At 33.0% G+C, this 18,019-nt stretch overlaps 1 protein-coding gene across 7 annotated transcripts; it reads left to right on the forward strand.

Annotated features, from left to right (window-relative positions):
- Positions 1–8,131: 8,131 nt before the first annotated feature.
- On the forward strand, positions 8,132–15,053 carry LOC120087064 (transcription factor, putative (Protein of unknown function, DUF547)). Of its 7 annotated transcripts, XM_090317873.1 has the most exons (13): positions 8,166–9,572; positions 10,620–10,846; positions 11,295–11,364; positions 11,914–12,015; positions 12,112–12,228; positions 12,437–12,626; positions 12,754–12,908; positions 12,995–13,353; positions 13,447–13,546; positions 13,738–13,797; positions 13,912–13,995; positions 14,083–14,199; positions 14,553–15,053. In XM_090317873.1, the coding sequence occupies exons 2-13, from the start codon at positions 10,800–10,802 to the stop codon at positions 14,850–14,852; spliced, it is 1,701 nt and encodes a 566-aa protein (XP_090173999.1). In that variant the 5' UTR covers positions 8,166–9,572; positions 10,620–10,799; the 3' UTR covers positions 14,853–15,053. The 7 variants fall into 7 exon arrangements, with proteins under 7 accessions (XP_090174000.1, XP_090173999.1, XP_090174001.1 ...); XM_090317874.1 differs by lacking the exon at positions 11,295–11,364 and having other exon boundaries at positions 8,132–9,572; XM_090317875.1 differs by lacking the exons at positions 8,166–9,572; positions 11,295–11,364 and adding an exon at positions 10,320–10,455.
- The last annotated feature ends 2,966 nt before the right edge of the window (positions 15,054–18,019 follow it).

Genomic DNA, 18,019 nt, shown 5'->3' on the forward strand with positions numbered 1-18,019 from the left:
GCTGACTAAATGAAACCAAACCAAGTTGATTGAACCAATCGGTTCATCTGAACCGATTGGAGCAAGGGCAAGCATCGAGTGAGTTTTGTTATGAACCGATTGGAGCAAGGGAAAGCATCGACTGAGTTTTGTTTTGCGGCAGATCTAGGCGAGCATCGAGTTCTTCACAGTGGGGGAGTTTTGGACTGGATCAAGACTTGGATCGAGTTTTGGACCGGATCGAGCTCTTCACAGTGGGGATCGAGGATCGAGTTCTAGACCGGATCAAGACTTGGATCGAGTTTGAATGGTTGAACATCAACACTAGAACGAAGTTGCACACATAAACGTTCAGATCTGAGTAGAACACACAATCTGGTCGAGGACGAAAGTACGTGCGATTGGACAAAGGACAGGAAAGCTTTGGATTTGTGCATATGGCAGAGTAGTGTAGGATTTGGGCTCTGATACCATGTGGAAATAATATTTGAATGAATAATTTATATATATTAACTTGAGATTTACATATAGAAATGATGATAACCTAATTATAGCCTAAATATATGCATAAACGCTTAAATATCTCAAATATCTCAGACTTAAGATTTATATGATTTATTGATAATATAAAGTAAAATTGAACATTAAAGTATATTTTAACCTTATAAACACATTCAAACATATGGCCGTACTGAAGTACATGAAATTCAATCTGTCCAGCGAAATCCATTTTTTTAAGTGGTACGTCCAGCTGTCAAATATATTAATGAAACAATAGTTTTTTTATTTTTATTTTTTTAATTTTTTTTCTTTCTTTCCATACACATAATTGAATTTTTTTAATAATTGTTTTAAATAGTAAAATTATTAAAAATATTTTTAATATAATAAAATTTTATTATCTATGAGTAATATACACTTATCTATCACAAATAAACAGTAACCATTTTGTTATATTATACATAAGTTGGTTTATTTTTCTATATTTAAACAAGTTCAAAATTTTAATACATGAAATAAAAATTGAGAAATTAAAATATTGAGGATCATATTAAGAATTTTCTAAAAGTTTAGACATCATATGATAAATTTAGACAAGAAATAGAAATGTATTTAAACAACCAATTTTACAGTTTACCTTTGCTCTCGGTCAATCATAATTTTTTAAAAAGAGTTATGAAAGTAAAAATAAATGGTTTCTAATTTGAACATATTTTAACTAGCTAAACTATTATATATATTTTTTAACCAAAATATCAAATGTTTAAATTTGTTGTTAAAAGAAAAAGCAACACAAAACAAAAGAAGACACACAGTAGTCTTCAAATTAGTATATTTTTTTTTTTTTTTCCTTTTGTCTACTTTAAATTTTAGCCCAAGTCTTATTGGAAATAAGTAGATGTAAGTTACTCAAAGTGGTATTAGAGCCTATGACTTCTTATGGGATGTTTGATGCATGACCTTAATAAAGTTTGAGTGTCCCTAAAGGAATAAATTACAAAAACTTGAACTTATGTAGCTTTCATTGGAGCGTAAATGTATGGCTAATTTTAGAAGTAAAAGTGTTAACATCTACTTAATTTAGTAATATCATTGACATATATTGCTTTAGTTAAGGTCAGAGATTCAAATCTTCGATACCAATTTCATTATTTTTTTTTAAAAAAAGTAAAAGCATGAGTTTTATGGGTTGTAAAATTGACAAACAAGAAATAATTTAAGGTAGTATGTGTCTAGGAATACAATTGAAATTTATAAGAATAAACATGTCAACTAAAAGTGAAAATAAAATTCTAATAATTTGGTAGAATTTTTTGTATTTCCTTATCTTAGATGATATTTTTACTCTTAAATTTTCATCAAATTTACTAAATATTATGATATGTAACTTTGTAGGTTTATCATCAACCAATTTTAGCATCCACCTATATTGATGAACTAAATTGAAAAACATTAACAAATAAGGGACTAGGTTAAAAGTTTGTGGACAAGAGAGACCAATTTGAGAAAAATACTCCAACATTAGCAACTAAAACATATCTTTAGAAAAAAGGGAAAAAAACATTATCTTCCTTTGATTATAATCTTTCCTCTTCTAACATTATTTATACATGTTGGTTGCTGGAAGTTGAATGTCGATGCAACCTGGTCTAAAGTTAAAGGTTCGAAGCGAATTCGGGTGAATTTTTCATGATCATGATGATCGGTCAATCCTAGGGGCTTCAAGAATATTAACAAGGATTGGAGTATCAGTATATTGGAAATTGAAGCTATTTCAGAAAGTCTTGCTCCAGTCAAGCACGAGTGATCTAGAACCAATCCATTGTTAGAGGTAGAGTCTGATGCTTTGGAAGTGATCAATATGTTGAATAGAAAGAAAAACTCTTCAGCTGAGATCAAAGTTCTCATAGAAGATATTATTTTTGTTGCAAACTCTATTAATATCTCTACCTTTTGTCACATCCCTCTAGAGGAGAACAAAACTGCTCACGCTATTGCAACTTTGGCATCTTTTCAGAGTTGTTCTTTGTTTTGGAAAGATGTCTTTTCTGATTGTATTCTCCCCCATATTTATGATGAGGATGTGAGGGAGTAGATGGATGTGGTTGTCTTGGTTTCTTTCGTCTAAAAAATAATAATAGTTGACTTGATTAAAAAAAAAAAAATCAAAATTAAGAAGTGTGTGGCATTGTATTTGGAATTGGAAGTTACAATGATAAGTTGATGACAGAAGAATGGCAGGTTTGTTGCATCAAAATGACTTTGTTTTTTATTGTGGGATTTGATATTGAGTTTATACTTTATGTGCACAGTATGGAAATTAAGTAGAATAACAGATAAGGAAAGAAAGGAATTTTCACAACAAAATAAGAAGACAGAGGCTGTAGCAGATAAGAGGGTACAATGATTTTAAAGCCACAATCATAAACTTCTACATTTTCAAAAGTGTTCCAAAACCCCCCCAAAAAAAAGCCTTAAAAAGCTAAACCAAAAAGTAGCTGCCTTTATACAACACCATTGCTGGTGAGATGATGTGCTTTTCAAAGTAAGAAATGACCTTTTTTGGTGAACTTTACAATAAAGTTCCTCCAAAATCTTGGGCCCTCACTCTAATTCCTATCTCCCAATACAGCCTTTATCTTCTGAGAGATTAAAGACAATAATGTTTAAGTTATATTTGCTAGATTAAATTGGGTAAATTAGATTTTATTTTATTTAACTTAGACTAGTATTATAAGAAAAAGAGTATCTTCTTATTATTAAAAACGGAGTTTAAAATAACACCGTCGATCAAACACATATCTCCTTACGACATATATATAGTGTTAGAAAATTAGACCTATCTCCCGATACCATAGACAATAAATCGGGATAAACATATACTTCTGATGGCTATAAAAACAGCATCAACAATTATATACAACTCTTGACACGTTTTTTATTGAATCGATGGCAATATGGCAATTTTCTTTCTAAACTATATCTTCTAATGGGTTGATTACAAATGATTGTGAGAGACAATATCGTCTGACGATTTCTGTGAAACGTCGGAAATAACCTTTTCAAACTATAGATTAGTTTTCTCCCTATTAGGTTTTAAATTTGTACCTCATTAATACTCTTCCAAAGTTTACTTACCATCATAAATTACTACCTCTTCTCATGGGTTGTAGATTTAAATATTTTTCCATACATTTGTTAATATTTAGTGAAAAAAAGTGTTTAAATTGAAAATATTTGGTAATTCTTGAAGACTTTCAAAAAAAAAAAAAAAAAAATTTAACTTTGTCGATAATGGTTAAAATGTTCGATGTTGATAGAAATGTTAAGGTCTAAATTTTATAAAAGGTTGATAAATATTTTTGAAAAACTTAAAAAAAAAATTAAAACATAAAATCTAAATTAATAAATAAAGGGTATTTTACACTTTTTAAATGAGTTAAAATACTTGTTTTAATATTACTGTCCCATTAGGCTACATTTTATTGTTATTACTTTTTAATGTTTTATCAATTTTACATAGTATAATGAAAATCGATGAAAATATTAAGATATTAATGAAAATATAATATTTTAAGCATCCAATTGCAAAGAATTTCATTTTACAATGCTTCAATTATACCTTAGAACAGAAATCATTATTTTTTAATACAGTCGGCTGCGAGCTTTGTCTCAATAAATCAAGAACAAGAGTAAAAGAAAATAAAAGGAAAATTTTCATTACAATTCAAACAAAAGAGAGGTATATTACTTTCACGTTAGAAAAAATATTTATATTTTATTTATAAAGTATTTATAACCATAGGAAAAAACAAGTACTTTTAAATTGGCAGCTAAATCCAAGGGCATTCAATACATACAACCAAATAAATCCCATTTATTTCTATTTCTTCTGTTTTTTACCTATTTCAAAATAAAACAAGGACAATACTTTAATTACAAAGTTGGATGAGCTTTTAACCTGAACCCCACATGAAATTCACTTCTTATTTTCATTTTTTTAAAATTTTTTTGAAGTTAGTCCATTATCAAAATTGGTAATTTTTCATACAATAATGAATACATTTCAAAATTCATAGTAAAAATACTAATAGATAATTAAAAAAAAAAAAGGTTTCTGAAAAAATTTACAACAATCTAGCCGTGGAGACTAAATTTTAGATTTAGTAGATGAACTAAAATTTACTTTATTTAAATTTAATATTATCATTTATGTGACCCATGTGCATTATTTGCTATTTTATCTTTTAAACATATTGTTTTGTTAGGTCAATTAAGTAGAAAAATAATGGAAAATTGCATTGTATAACAAATACATTTTAAGAAACCAAAGTCATGACTTCAACTTTCTTGTAATTACAAGTGTAGCAATCACATAGCAATCATATACAAATCAGATAATAATCACGTAACAATCACATAGAAATCAGATAGTGTGCCTTGGATGATCCATATCTCAGGGTTAGGCGCTGATGAGCACATTGAACTATCCATGTGACTGAGAGCCCTCACAGCCCAGGCACAATGACGCAATTATCAGGGGCGCGCTCTACCACTAAGCTAATAGCCCGATATTAGACATATTTTAGATTTAAATATAAACAAACCAAATCCTATTTCTTAATTCTAAATCATTTTAGATCCGATTTTTATTCCCTTCGATCAAAAGTACTATGTGAAATCTTCGTTTTTTTCCTCTTTCTCTATCCCTATCCCGCGGGTACAGTGTTTGAATCAATAGAGAACCTTTTCTTCTGTATCTGTATGAATCGATATTATTACATTCCAATTCCTTTCCGATACCTCCTAAGGAAAATTCCGAATTGGATCCAAAATTCAATTTTCAGGCTGAAGTTTTTTGCCATGTTTGCAAAAAAAAAAAAAAAAAAAACCTAGGGACACACGCCCAATTTTTAGTTTATTTTTTTTATTAAAGTTGCAATTACCCCAAAAATAATTGAGATTGGTCATTTCTCTATTTCATTACGTAGTTCTTTTCTCTCCATCGACAAGCCTAATCAAGATAGGTTGCTCTAACTCATGTTATTGAGAAAATCATATAGTTCAAAGATCTTGACATTTATTATTTTATACAATGTTAATGTTTTACAGTATAATCATGAAGTTTCTTTAGTACAACAATTGTGAGGTGGGAGATTGAAGTTCTGATATCTTGTGACGGAGGTCATACTAATACCACTAAATCAAATTCACTCTAGAAAAATCGTGAAGTTAAAAACTTTCATAAAACCAAAACGATATTTTAACCGATTTTATAAAAATTAAGAATGAGATATTGTTAGTGTTTTGAAATGGTGGGGGGGAACTCGCACACAACACAAGTACAAGTACAAGTGTGGAAGTAAAAATGAATATAATATTTTAAAGAATCTGAGTAGGACCTTTCCACCTTATTTTTATGTATCAACTTTGCCCATTATTAGACATGCCAATCATTCATCACTGTCTACCATTTTTTTTCCCTTTAAATATGCACTAATTTTTTCGTCGACATGATCTTTTTCTTCAAACGTCGGTGAAAATATAATATATATATATATATTCTTTTTAACCTTTTTTAAGTTTTCTTGAATTAGATATTTAAAGAACCAATTTAAAACAACTCGTATAGATATTAAGTTTCTTTGATTTGTCTAATCAACACCAATTTTCTTAGTTATTAAATAGGATTAAAAACTTCAAGTTAAAGGATCGAATCCCATAAAATTTCATGTGGTTCCCAAATCCAAATCTCTCCTCAAATTCACCAAAACGATGAGTTGGTAAATACAAAAAGAGCATGTATTAAAAAGAATACTACTTTTCAATCAATGGGGCACATGTTAAAAAGAAAACTAATATGAATTGTGAAAAAAAAAAATCAACACAATTTTCATATCTACAAATTTGATAATGCACATGTTTTCTTTCTTTTTTATTATTGGTTGTCTTCAAAAGATTATCAAACGAGGCAAATGATTTATAATTACTTCGAAGTGTTAAAATTTGAACATTGATTAAAAAAATAGACATCAATATTCTACTAATTTTCATCCAATCGATTTTAAATCCATAGATGCATCATGGAACAAATATCTAAATAAATGTGAGATCGAATGGGTTACTCGTGATTCTTAGGGATCTCCTATTTGTGTTGGGTATCAACTTGTTAGATGAAGTTGGCCGATTGGAGAGTTGAAAGGAAAAACCAGGGTTTGAGGCTAATTCAAAATGCTAGCAGCAGATTCAATCCTCCTTTTATTTATTAAACTCAACACTATGAAAATCATCAATTCTCTCAAGAATTGAAGAGAACTCTCTAGAGCATCGTAGTGTCAATCATTGATGAAGCTCTATTGTCGAAGGTTTTTCCTTCTCGATATGTCACAAAATCTGCAACAATGTGGCTCACTCGCTTGCTAAAACATGTGTTATCAAAATTTTGTCTTAGAAGATAATACTATTTTTTGAACCGATATTTTTTTAATAAAAATGGTTGATAACCACCTAAATTGATTATCCTCTACTCTTAATGAAAATGGTTGTTGTAATTATATACCTAACTTTGGTTAGTTTTTATGAATTGAACATTTTAAGAAAACTCACCAATCTGTCCTTGTAGACTTGTAGTTGGTAGTTCCTTTTATCTTACTAGATTTTAAAAATGCGTTTTTTATGCAATAATTTCAAAATATGGTCTATATGCAATTGATATATATGAACCAATAAATTTGATTGATTGATTAAATATATATGATACCAACTCAATAATAATGAGGGATTTGATGAACATCTTACCAAGCTTAAAAAAAAAGCATTATATTGGATTTGTATGAAGAGTATTGATTTATTCAATTCATTGGTGTTGCAAAGGACACCGACAAAAGGAGACCCACTCCATCAAAAAGCTTGCTCTCCTACAATTTTAGGGTTTTTTTTTTAAAAAAAAGAAAAAGAAAGAAACAAAAGGACAAACTATTTTTATTATTTGGGCAAAAAATAAAAATTGTCTTGAGATTTATAAATGAGTTCCAATTGATTTTCTTATTTCAATCATTGAGATGTTGAAAGTTATTAGTAGTATTACAATTCAATTACAAGTATATAGAGGTGGGAATTTTAATTTTATATATCAAATTCAAATACATCAAGTTCAGATCTCTTATTTAGATCCTTAATTAACGTAAAGATATTAGTTGCAATTGTCATAAATGGTTGATGAAGCTCGGTTGGACTACTCACTTCCTATTGTGGACCCACGTACAATGGCAATGCTATAGGGAAGCCCGTAATCGAGATAAGATGGCACCAATTGCAGACTATATTTCGATCAGGATTACTACATGACAAGCCGAGTGAGATCCACTCCCCTTGAAAAGGGAGAAGCTGCATGCGGAAGCTTCCGTAAAACGGAAGGATCGGACTTGCGCGGAGGCACATAAAGACATGGAGTGGTGACCCCTATAAGCTTTCTATTCCTACGCACGCTAAACTCCTTGAACGTCAAGATCCATGCAATAGGATGATACCTCGGTTACAAGGATCTTGACAATGGAAGAGACTAATTTTGTTTTATTACCCTAGATGTGGAGAGATTTTTTTTTTTTTTAAAAACAAACATACAAAATGAACTAACCAAAATTAGATAAACAAAAATTTCACTTAGAAATCTGGCGGATCCAATCAGGAATTTTCAATCGAAGTATTTGGCAATCGATTTTGTGAACGATGGAAAATCCTGCACATTCTCACACTCTTACCGATCTCAAGAATCTCCTCCACAAGAGATCTAATAGCAGTCAAATTGAGCTCTCCGCCTTCAACAATCGCATTGCTGTCAAACTTCATACTCTACTGTGATCGAGCATCCACCTAGCCCCTGAGGGGTAATCACTGTCAATCCTTCCGTTATCGCCCAAACCTCTGTCAACAACAAGTCAAACTCCATACGGACATGTCGACAACCTGCATCACACAAATTCCCTTCATAGCCCCTCGAAGGCCATCAAAGAAAGGAGATAAGGAGGGGAGGAAGCCATCAAGGGGGTTCGCATCCTCCAAATGCACAACCTGCTATCGAGATCCAGCCGCGTCACTCCCCGAGCTTCCCTGCCCCTCAAACTTAGTAGCAAAACCATGGATGGAATCCACCAACATAGAAACACCCCCACTACAAAACAACACTTGATTACGAAGCGTCCAAAGTCGCCACAACACCACAAACAACAATGTAATATCTTTGGTACCATTATGCTCCTTCAACCATGTCAGCGATCCAACGAAGACCCAGGCTCTATGTCACACAAAATAGAAACGACATTAGGAGCAAATAGAAAGAGTCATACCTCTCTTACTTTCTTACACCGATGTCTTGGACTTACCCCACACACAACGAATTGAATATTAGATATTGAACATCGAATCTTTCATCTTAATTACCGCTACATTATGCTCAAATTGGCCTATTGACACAAACGTAAAATTGGAAGAACTAATTTAACCTCTATTTTTTTATATTAATTTTAATATTATTAGTTGTGTTTGTGTATACAAAGACAGCCAAATTTATTTTGAAACACCAAATAAAGAGCCACAAAATTCAAAGTTACGCGGGAAAATGATAATTGGAATGGTTTAGTGCAATTACGCCTCTGCTTCCGCTCTCAAACAATGTTCTTCAATGAATTTGCATTAATTGCAAACGGATGGTGAAGGGACTGCAAAATTTGTTAGGTCGTGCATGTGTCATTTTCCTCTTCAATCTAACGCTTTCGCTTTTAAGATTGCTTCAGGTAATACCAATTGCCCCATTGATTTACTCTCTGAAGAACAAGCAGGTATAATCGCCCTCTTTTTCTCATTTGTCCTGCAAAATCGTTCATCTACAATCGAATATGACAACCTTTCACTCTCCAACTGCAATTTCCTACTAATTAATTTTGTTTGAAGTTTGGAATTTTAGAACAAGAGCTTGCCAATTGTGCTTTGATGGGCCGTCGTATGGATGCGCATAAACTGTTCGACAAAATGCAAATCGATTTTGATATTGGAATTGCAGCTGGGGCTACTGTTGAAATGCCTCTGAGAAACAAGTAAACACTTCTGGCTACCTACTTTATTCATTATGTGGAGTTTTAATGATTCAAGTACACAAAACATTTAAAACCTCCTTGAAGAACTCAGCAGCCCCGATCCTTTTGGAATTCAAATAAGCAATAGTCTCATCCCAACTGCGATTAGAATAGGGTCCCCAATAATTAAATGCCTCCCATACTTGAAAAGATTATTGCTTTATTACTTAAGTTAATCATGGAGCATTAAAATATTTCTGCTTTGAAGTCTCTGTCACGTGGTTGTGAGTGCTTGCTTTGATTTTTTTTTTTTTTTTTTCCTTTTTCATTTTCTTTATTTCCCACAAGTCTTTTTTTTTTAGTCGAAAAGTGGCCATTTGTATCATGAAAGCATCCATTCCATGTGTAAGTGACAAAATAGCCAAAATTGCTTTTCATAAACAGAGATTTCATTATTAAATACTATTTTTCCAGCCAGAAGCTTGTTTTTAAAGAAATCAATTGTTTTTGACATATGCATTGAGGAGGTTGAAGGGACATCGGACATTGCATAAGAGACTTCATTTGTTATCAATTATCCTTGCTTGATGGATAAGGAAGAAAAAGTAGGTGGGGAGCACTCTCGAGCGGCATAAATTGATACTAAGTGAACATTTCGTTTTCTTTCCCTCTTTTCAAGTCAGCTCGAAAATGCAAATCTGTTACGATTCATATGAAGGACAAAGCTGAAAATGTTTATTTCTTTCTTGAAATGAAAGGGATTGTTATAATAAGCTTTGGTATTAGGTAAGTAATTAAGGACGAATGCCAATATTATACATATGATCGAACCAGGCAATTCTTGTGCACTTCTGCATTGGATCTTCCAAAAGGAGTAAAAATGTATTAGTTAGTTGGCAAGCATGTGAGTCTAGCAGCCTTTGCCGTCAAATTCATTCCCTATTAATATTTTATGCAATCACCTCTCAGCTGTGCTTCCAAAGTCACTAACAATCACACCCCACATGGGATTTGATTTATATTTAACCAATGAAATCTTAATTACTCTGGTTGTACTCTGTTTTTCAGGCTTAATTATATTTTGAAAGTCTATTCCCAAAAGAAAGAAAAGAGGGCAAGAAAGAAGGGATATAAAGGAGATGGGCTTCGAAAGAGAAGGCACACGTTGTTCCATGATGACGCAGACATGTTGTGGACCATAGGGAGGGATATGCAAGAGCTGCTTATGGTGCTATTTGTGGCACAGAGATGCACATAAACTTTCTGCAAAGGCATTTGTTTTACCCTTTCACTCGGTGAGTAAACTCTCTCTCTCTTTCTCTCTCTCTAAGATAAGCTTTTCAAGCGGTGGAAGATATGGTAAATTACTCCCGAGTCGGTAGAGACCCAGTTGTCTGTGGCTGTCACAAACAGTATCTTAAATAGATTTCCATGTGTCCGAGACTCCTCAGAATTTGCTATTCCAAAAATAAAGTTTCAATTCTTGTTTCTTCTCACTGATCGAGGAATGTCGAGATTGGGTGGTAAAACTTTGTATTAGTCTCTTTCGCCATGGAAGTTCTTAGGGGGGGTCTATGAAAAAAATGAAACGCTTTTCCGCTCAGAAAGGTCTGATCTCTATTTAAGGCTATTCAATACGCTATGATCCTTTCTTTGTCTCATTCGATGGGATTGTTTTGTTTGATATATTGATATTGAGAAGATAATTGAGTAGTGAATTGGGTTTGGTGTGATATCCGGCAGTTTTGAAGAGATGGATCGCAAAGGAAGGACAAGGCTGCAGTCTATGAGAGCATCTGCGAATCATGAAAAAGTAATCCCAGCCTTACTTCCAAGTCTAGTGTGTAGTTCTAAGTAGGTCGCTGTAGTTTCTAACCTTATTTATTGCTTGTTTTGAAAAACGGTTTCTCCTGTAGATGGGCGAAAGCCATGAAAAATGTAAACAAATTGACTTCTTCTATACAAAAATTTAAATCCCAGAACAAGCTCAAATTTCAGAGGTAGGCTGAATGGTTTATCCAACCGGAATTCTGCATCTCTGGGCATCTTAGATTGACGAAACTTACTTTCTTCTTCCCTGTCAAATTTCATTTTGTTTTTGTCAATCTCGCATTCTTGACCAAAATTTTCTGGGAAAGTGGCTTATTACCCTTTTTTCCTTTGCCTAGTTTGGGCTGATTCTGATACTCCAGCCTCCAGTTATCTCTTTTATTCTGCATCTGATTGAGTTCTAAATTTATATGATTTATTCTCCTTTTTATTCCTATACAAATTATGTCACCCATTCTGTTACCTCTGGCTAGAATAACTCTAGCGATACTACAGTAAAAGCTAAAAGTTTGAATTCTGAATTACCTTGAAGGGAAACGTGGATATGCTGGAGACGAATTTACCTGATGCAGCAAAAGCATCCACGAGCGGACGGGTTTCAAGCAGACAGAGAAAACTGGCTTTACAACAAGACGTATGAACGAAATTTAACGTAGTCTGATCCCAATGAAAATCGCCCATGACTTTCTTTTCATCATTTTATATTGGGTTTGACATCCTGAATTATCAGGTTGACAAGTTGAAGAAGAAGCTCAGACACGAAGAAAATGTAGGTCGAGCTTTGAAGAGAGCTTTCACCAGACCTCTAGGAGCTTTACCACGCCTCCCCCCTTTTCTTCCTCCCAATGTACGTATTTGAAATCCCTTAATTCCTTCATTCTTTATTGTTTCTTACTGCTCTGTTCATCATTGAAAACAATGGCAATCAAAATTCTTGCTAGTAGTCAGGAAAATAGATTTATTGAAATTGTAAACAGATGCTTGGTTGGTGAAACTGCCTCCGATCTCATACAAATAAAACCAGAATTCTAATGCAAGACCTTTTACTATTGTAGATGCTAGAACTTCTTGCTGAAGTTGCTGTTCTTGAAGAGGAGGTAGTGCGGCTTGAAGAGCAAGTTGTGCATTTCAGGCAGGATCTATATCAGGAAGCTGTCAACATTTCCTCCTCCAAGAAGACCATGGAGCTTTCCCCAAAAAACAATTCTAAGCAAGTTCAATCCAGACTTTCAGTTCAGAAAACTGGTAACAAATCGGCAACGATGATAAAGCCTTTTTTTTTTTTTTTACATGAACTTGAAGCTATTGAATTAAGAACGTTGAATCAGCCTTTTGAACCTTTTTTTTTTCCTTTTCCTATTTTCTGTTTCAGATAATGTTCTGGGAAAGGAAAACGAATCCCGTATGAATTTGACAAGTAACAACAAGGGGTCCTCTCTCCAGAAAACCCACACGATAAAGACTCCAGTCAAGAAACCTCCAGTTCGTCACAAATCATCAGAGAAGCCAAATTCTCCAAAATTGAATGTGAGTTATCTTAAAAAATGTCGTGTCATATAGTTATCATTCATTTTCAGAATTGTTCTACACATTTTTTCCCTTCATATTTTCAGTTAGAAAACAGAGTGGCAAATCTAGAAAATGCTGAAGCAAGACAATTACGTGCTCCAGATGACAAGGCACCCGGTGATGATAGTCCAAACAATATTTCTGAAAATATTTTGAAATGCTTATCAAGCATTCTATTGAGAATGAGTTCAATCAAGAATAGAGTTGCTACTGAAAGTTTGCATCTATTCTCAATGGTAACTACAATACAAACTGAAGAAACGGATCTTCAGGACCCATATGATATAAGTTCAGAATTTGGAATGCGAGATATTGGTCCATACAAGAATGTGCGTACAGTCGAAGCTTGTTCAATTAATACAAAGCGGACAACAAACTCATTGTTTCTATTTCAAAGATTGAAGTAAGTTTTGTGCTACCGATAATTTTAGATCGCTTCATGCTTTGGTTTTTGAAATTAAATATTAAGCCTTGTCTCAATTCTTCTAAATTTCAGACTCCTCCTGGGAAAACTTGCTTCTGTCAACTTGCAACGTCTTACACATCAGGAGAAACTTGCCTTTTGGATCAACATCTATAACTCTTGCATGATAAATGTATGCAATATTTCTGTGAATTTTTGCTTAAGAGACCCTTCTAGTTAGTCATTTCTTTCCACATTCATAAGTCAATATTAGTCATCTCATCTCTGTGAGTGTCTATTTCTTTTTTTTTTCTTTTTTTTTTTTTTTTGGCATTCTTTCCTCTAATTTCGTTGTCAAACATTTACGTGATTGAATTTCTGTAGGCATTCCTAGAACATGGAATACCAGAAAGTCCCGAGATGGTTGTTGCCTTGATGCAGAAGGTACAGATTATTAATTATCCTTCTGTTCTACTCCGCTCCCACTTTATACTCTATAGCTTTGTTCTTTTTTTCGTATTTTGGTAAACTAACTCTTAATAATATTGCATCCACCAGGCAACAATTAATGTGAGCGGGCACTTGCTAAATGCTATAACTATTGAGCATTTCATCTTGAGACTGCCTTACCATTCACAATATGTAAGCTGCTGATTTCAATAATATAATGTGATAACTTTGCAGTTGAAGTTAGAAAGTACATAATTCTGTGATTTAATTTGATCACAGGCTTTTTCAAAGAGCGCAAAATATGATGAGAAGACATTTAGAAGTATTTTTGGCTTAGAGTTATCAGAACCATTGGTTACGTTCGCACTATCATGTGGAAGCTGGTCTTCCCCTGCTGTAAGTTCTTGAACACATCAGCAGATTTCCCATCTTTACATCTCCTTTTGGTTCAAGTTTTTATCCGATGGCAAAAAATTGACTAAAATCTTAAATACCATTTCCCTTTTCTTCATATCAGAAGACAGTAATGGTTCTGGATTACATTACTCTTCAATTATTCTGCAATTCTCTTTCTAAAGATAGTTCCCAATAAATGAAAATCTTTTCATTAATTATATTGGCAAATCTCGTATCCTACTCGTTCCCTTCATCCAATTATTTTCAAGTTGTCTATATAAGATCTAAGAAACCCTGATGTTTTTCCATCCTCTAATTCACTTATAATTTTCATAAATTTTTGCTTAATGAAGGTGAGAGTATACACAGCATCCCAAGTAGAGAACGAGCTAGAATTAGCAAAAAGAGAGTATTTACAAGCCGCAGTTGGAATTTCATCAGAGAAATTTGGAATCCCAAAGCTTTTGGATTGGTATTTGCTAGACTTTGCTAAAGACTTGGACTCCTTGGTTGACTGGGTCTGCCTTCAACTACCAAGTCAATTAGGAAAAGAAGCAATTAAGTTGATGGAGGGGAGAAGAAACCAGCCTCTTTCTCAGTTTGTTAAAGTAATACCTTATGAATTTAGTTTTAGATACCTTCTCTGCACATAACGGTCCATAATCCAGTTGATTTTTCCTTGTGAATGTTTTTTTTGGCAGTAATGGTTTAAGATTTAGTAGTAGTACACTGTATGATAGCTTTAAAGAATATAGATTCGATGTACAATAATATGTACATTGTTTGTAATAGTGCCTGATGGTGGCAGCATTCCTGCAGCGCTGGGTGAGAAATTAAACACCATATTTTAACAACTGTTTGCGATTTATTGGAAGACTCACCAGACTTCCGCTTTCTTTTTGTTGTTTTTTAATCGATTAAGACATATCTACAATCAAGAGATTGGGACTTTGAGCAGTGATCTGAAGAAAAAAAAGTTAAATACAAAAGAAAAATTTTGAAGTAATAAATTGTAATATTAATCTTGAGTCTAAATTTTATGATGATTTTAACATTTATATAAATTTGAGGAATTAATTTAGGGTATAATTATATATAGTTAATTTTAAATGATATATGCGCCAAAGAGGATAATATTTGGTTTTTTAAATAATACTTGGTCTTGTATATTGTTTTTAAAAGAACATAGTTATGAAGATGAAAGAATGAATAAGGTGTGTGTGTGTGTGTGTGATTGATGTTGACTTATGCCAGATGGCGTTGATTTGATGGTTTTAAGCATTAAAAAAAGGAGTGCCAACTGTATTTGGCTGTAACGCAAAGAAGGTTTTGCTGAAGATGGAATGAAAACAATAACATAATATTACTCATTTAATCGACCTGCCAACTCAGACCACAGGTCATCACTCCACAGTGAAAGAGGAAATCACATGTGGCCTTCAGACTATGAAATTATGTCTTCAGGACTTCCTCACAGACCGATGCTTAAACTCCAAACTTTGTGGGACACAGTTTTATCATTATTATTTTTTTCCTTTTCAATATATATATATATATAATACTAGTACTTGAACTATGATCTAGTTTAGAAACAAAATAAGGTATGAAGTAAAAGCTTTGATAGTTCAAATATATGTCGTTAATATTTCAACTAATTGAGTTATATTTAAATTAGTATAAAATATGATATTAAAATACACTCGCTTGTACTCCTAATTCATTCTATCCAGAAGAAATCTCAATGCCAGTGATGTGGGTTTTGAAATATGATGTGGTAACATTTTGCAAGTGTGTTATTTTAGTAGGGTAAGATACAAGTAAAGTACTCAACCTATAAGCTGTCTTTGTAAGTGTCTAATAAATCCTTTAACCTATACCAAAAACTTCAAAATTTTGGAAAAGGTTGATACTGAACACCACTTGTACATAATGGAAGAATTCATGGAAGGAATCTAAACTAGTCATCCCCACTAAAGAGATATAGATTAAATATCCAATCACAAAGCTGGAAGATTCAAAGTTTTGGTATGTTGAAAGGAATGGTAGCTGAGGAAGAGGTTTCAATTTTGTCTTAATCTGAAGAAATTAGATTCTAATCAAGTAGAGTGGTCCTTGCAATCCTCTTTACCTAAAATGGGCAAACCTCACCCACCACACACAATGGACACCCATATTGAAGGGCAACAACAAACTGCTTAGTGTGATCACTACACAGTTCAAATAAAAGTTAAAAGCATGAGAGTGACCACTCATATTCTTTCCAAGTCAATTTCTTTCCCATCTCCCTCACCCGTGAGAGGTAAAACATCGATATTATTAAACACGACACTGCAGGTAAAAAGTGTTAACAATTTATAGATCTCGTTTGATAATAGTTTGGGATTAAACTTGTCTACTTGAGCTTTAATCAACAAGGTGCCCATCTTGAATTCTTCTTGGGGAGTTTTGTTGTTCTCATCTATTTAAATTTTTTGAAATTAGGTTTATCCGTACAGAGTTCAAAAGATGAGAAAAATGGTGAATAGTTTAATGTTTGAGGACGCAGTGTTTGATTTTGTTGTCTCTTGAGATTTGGCGAAGAACATTGAACATTGTATCCTTCAGAAGTCAAGCTATTAAACCACGACATGTGATTGGTCATCGTGAAAAATTACCGGCATTCCATTGGAGTAAAAGGAGTGGGAGAAAATCTACGTGCAAAACTTAAAAGTGGTTTTCAAGTAAAAATTTTGAACTTAAAATAAAACCGGTCGCATGAAGAGGAAAATTAAAATTATAACCCTTATAAGTTGACTTAATGCTAAATAAATGACATTAAATTTGATAAAGGATTAAGAGGAGATGAATTCAACTCATGGTAGTCATTTATCTATGATTTAATATCATACAAGTTTCTTTGACACCCAATGTTGAAGGATTAAGTGGGTTGTCCCGTGAGATTACGAGGTGCGTATAAATTGACTTGAACAAGCATGGATATCAAAAGAGAAAAATAGAAAATCTTTATGGTCAAATTACATTAAAGTAAAATAAGAACTATTGTTGAGGTAAATAGCCCTGTGAGAAGAAGAAAGTATTACAGGATTTCTTTCTTTAATAGTAAATTAGAACTCTTAAGCCTAAGCAAGCATAACTCAATTCGCATGTGAATGTGTTAACAAGTAATAACTAAAAGATCTGTAGTTCGAATCCCCCTATCCCTATTGAATCCCCTGCCTTCTGTTGTACTAAAAAATAATAACAATAAATTAGAGAATTCTTAGTTGAACACCATCATTTCATACTTATATACTTACTAAAATAAACATGACTTGTAACGGCCCGACTCCCTAGGACTTAAACTAGATCTTTACTATAGACATGCATGCATTTAAGATCGACACTTTTCCATGATTTGGTCAAAACCAACTAAATACCATGAAATAAATAACTTTAATAAAAGTAAATAACTTAAATTTCTTTTAACAGGGTACCTAATAGCTCATAGAAATGCAAGCTTTTGTGGCCTTTTACTTAGAATTATGAGGGCTAAAAAGCAGAATATGCGTTGATAATACTAAGAATTCATGTGAAAAGTGAACTTCCATCAATCAGCGCCAAAAATCCTCACTAACCCTATATCATGCGTTTTTTCGGGTCAGAGTGTTCATTTTTGCAGATATTATAGAAATTGATCGCATGCGTCGATCCCAGACCGCCGCAAGGTTGAACACATGAGTTGATTAAGTTCGCCGCATGAGATGTTGCGTCCATAGATCGATAGAAGTCTGCTCGAAAGGTAGATGGAATGCGTTGGCACCTCAAGAGAAGCAAGCACGAA

Source organism: Benincasa hispida, chromosome 9, assembly GCF_027475165.1.
Source record: "Benincasa hispida cultivar pf3 chromosome 9, pf3_genome.v1.1, whole genome shotgun sequence".
Lineage (NCBI taxonomy): Eukaryota > Viridiplantae > Streptophyta > Magnoliopsida > Cucurbitales > Cucurbitaceae > Benincasa > Benincasa hispida.

Excerpts from the sequence above, each read along its gene's own strand:
- LOC120087064 (XM_090317873.1), top strand. The coding sequence starts at position 10,800 with ATGCACATAAACTTTCTGCAAAGGCATTTGTTTTACCCTTTCACTCG. Across the intron at positions 10,847-11,294 it reads TTGTTTTACCCTTTCACTCG|TTTTGAAGAGATGGATCGCA; the intron begins GTGAGTAAACTC and ends GATATCCGGCAG. Across the intron at positions 11,365-11,913 it reads CATCTGCGAATCATGAAAAA|GGAAACGTGGATATGCTGGA; the intron begins GTAATCCCAGCC and ends ATTACCTTGAAG.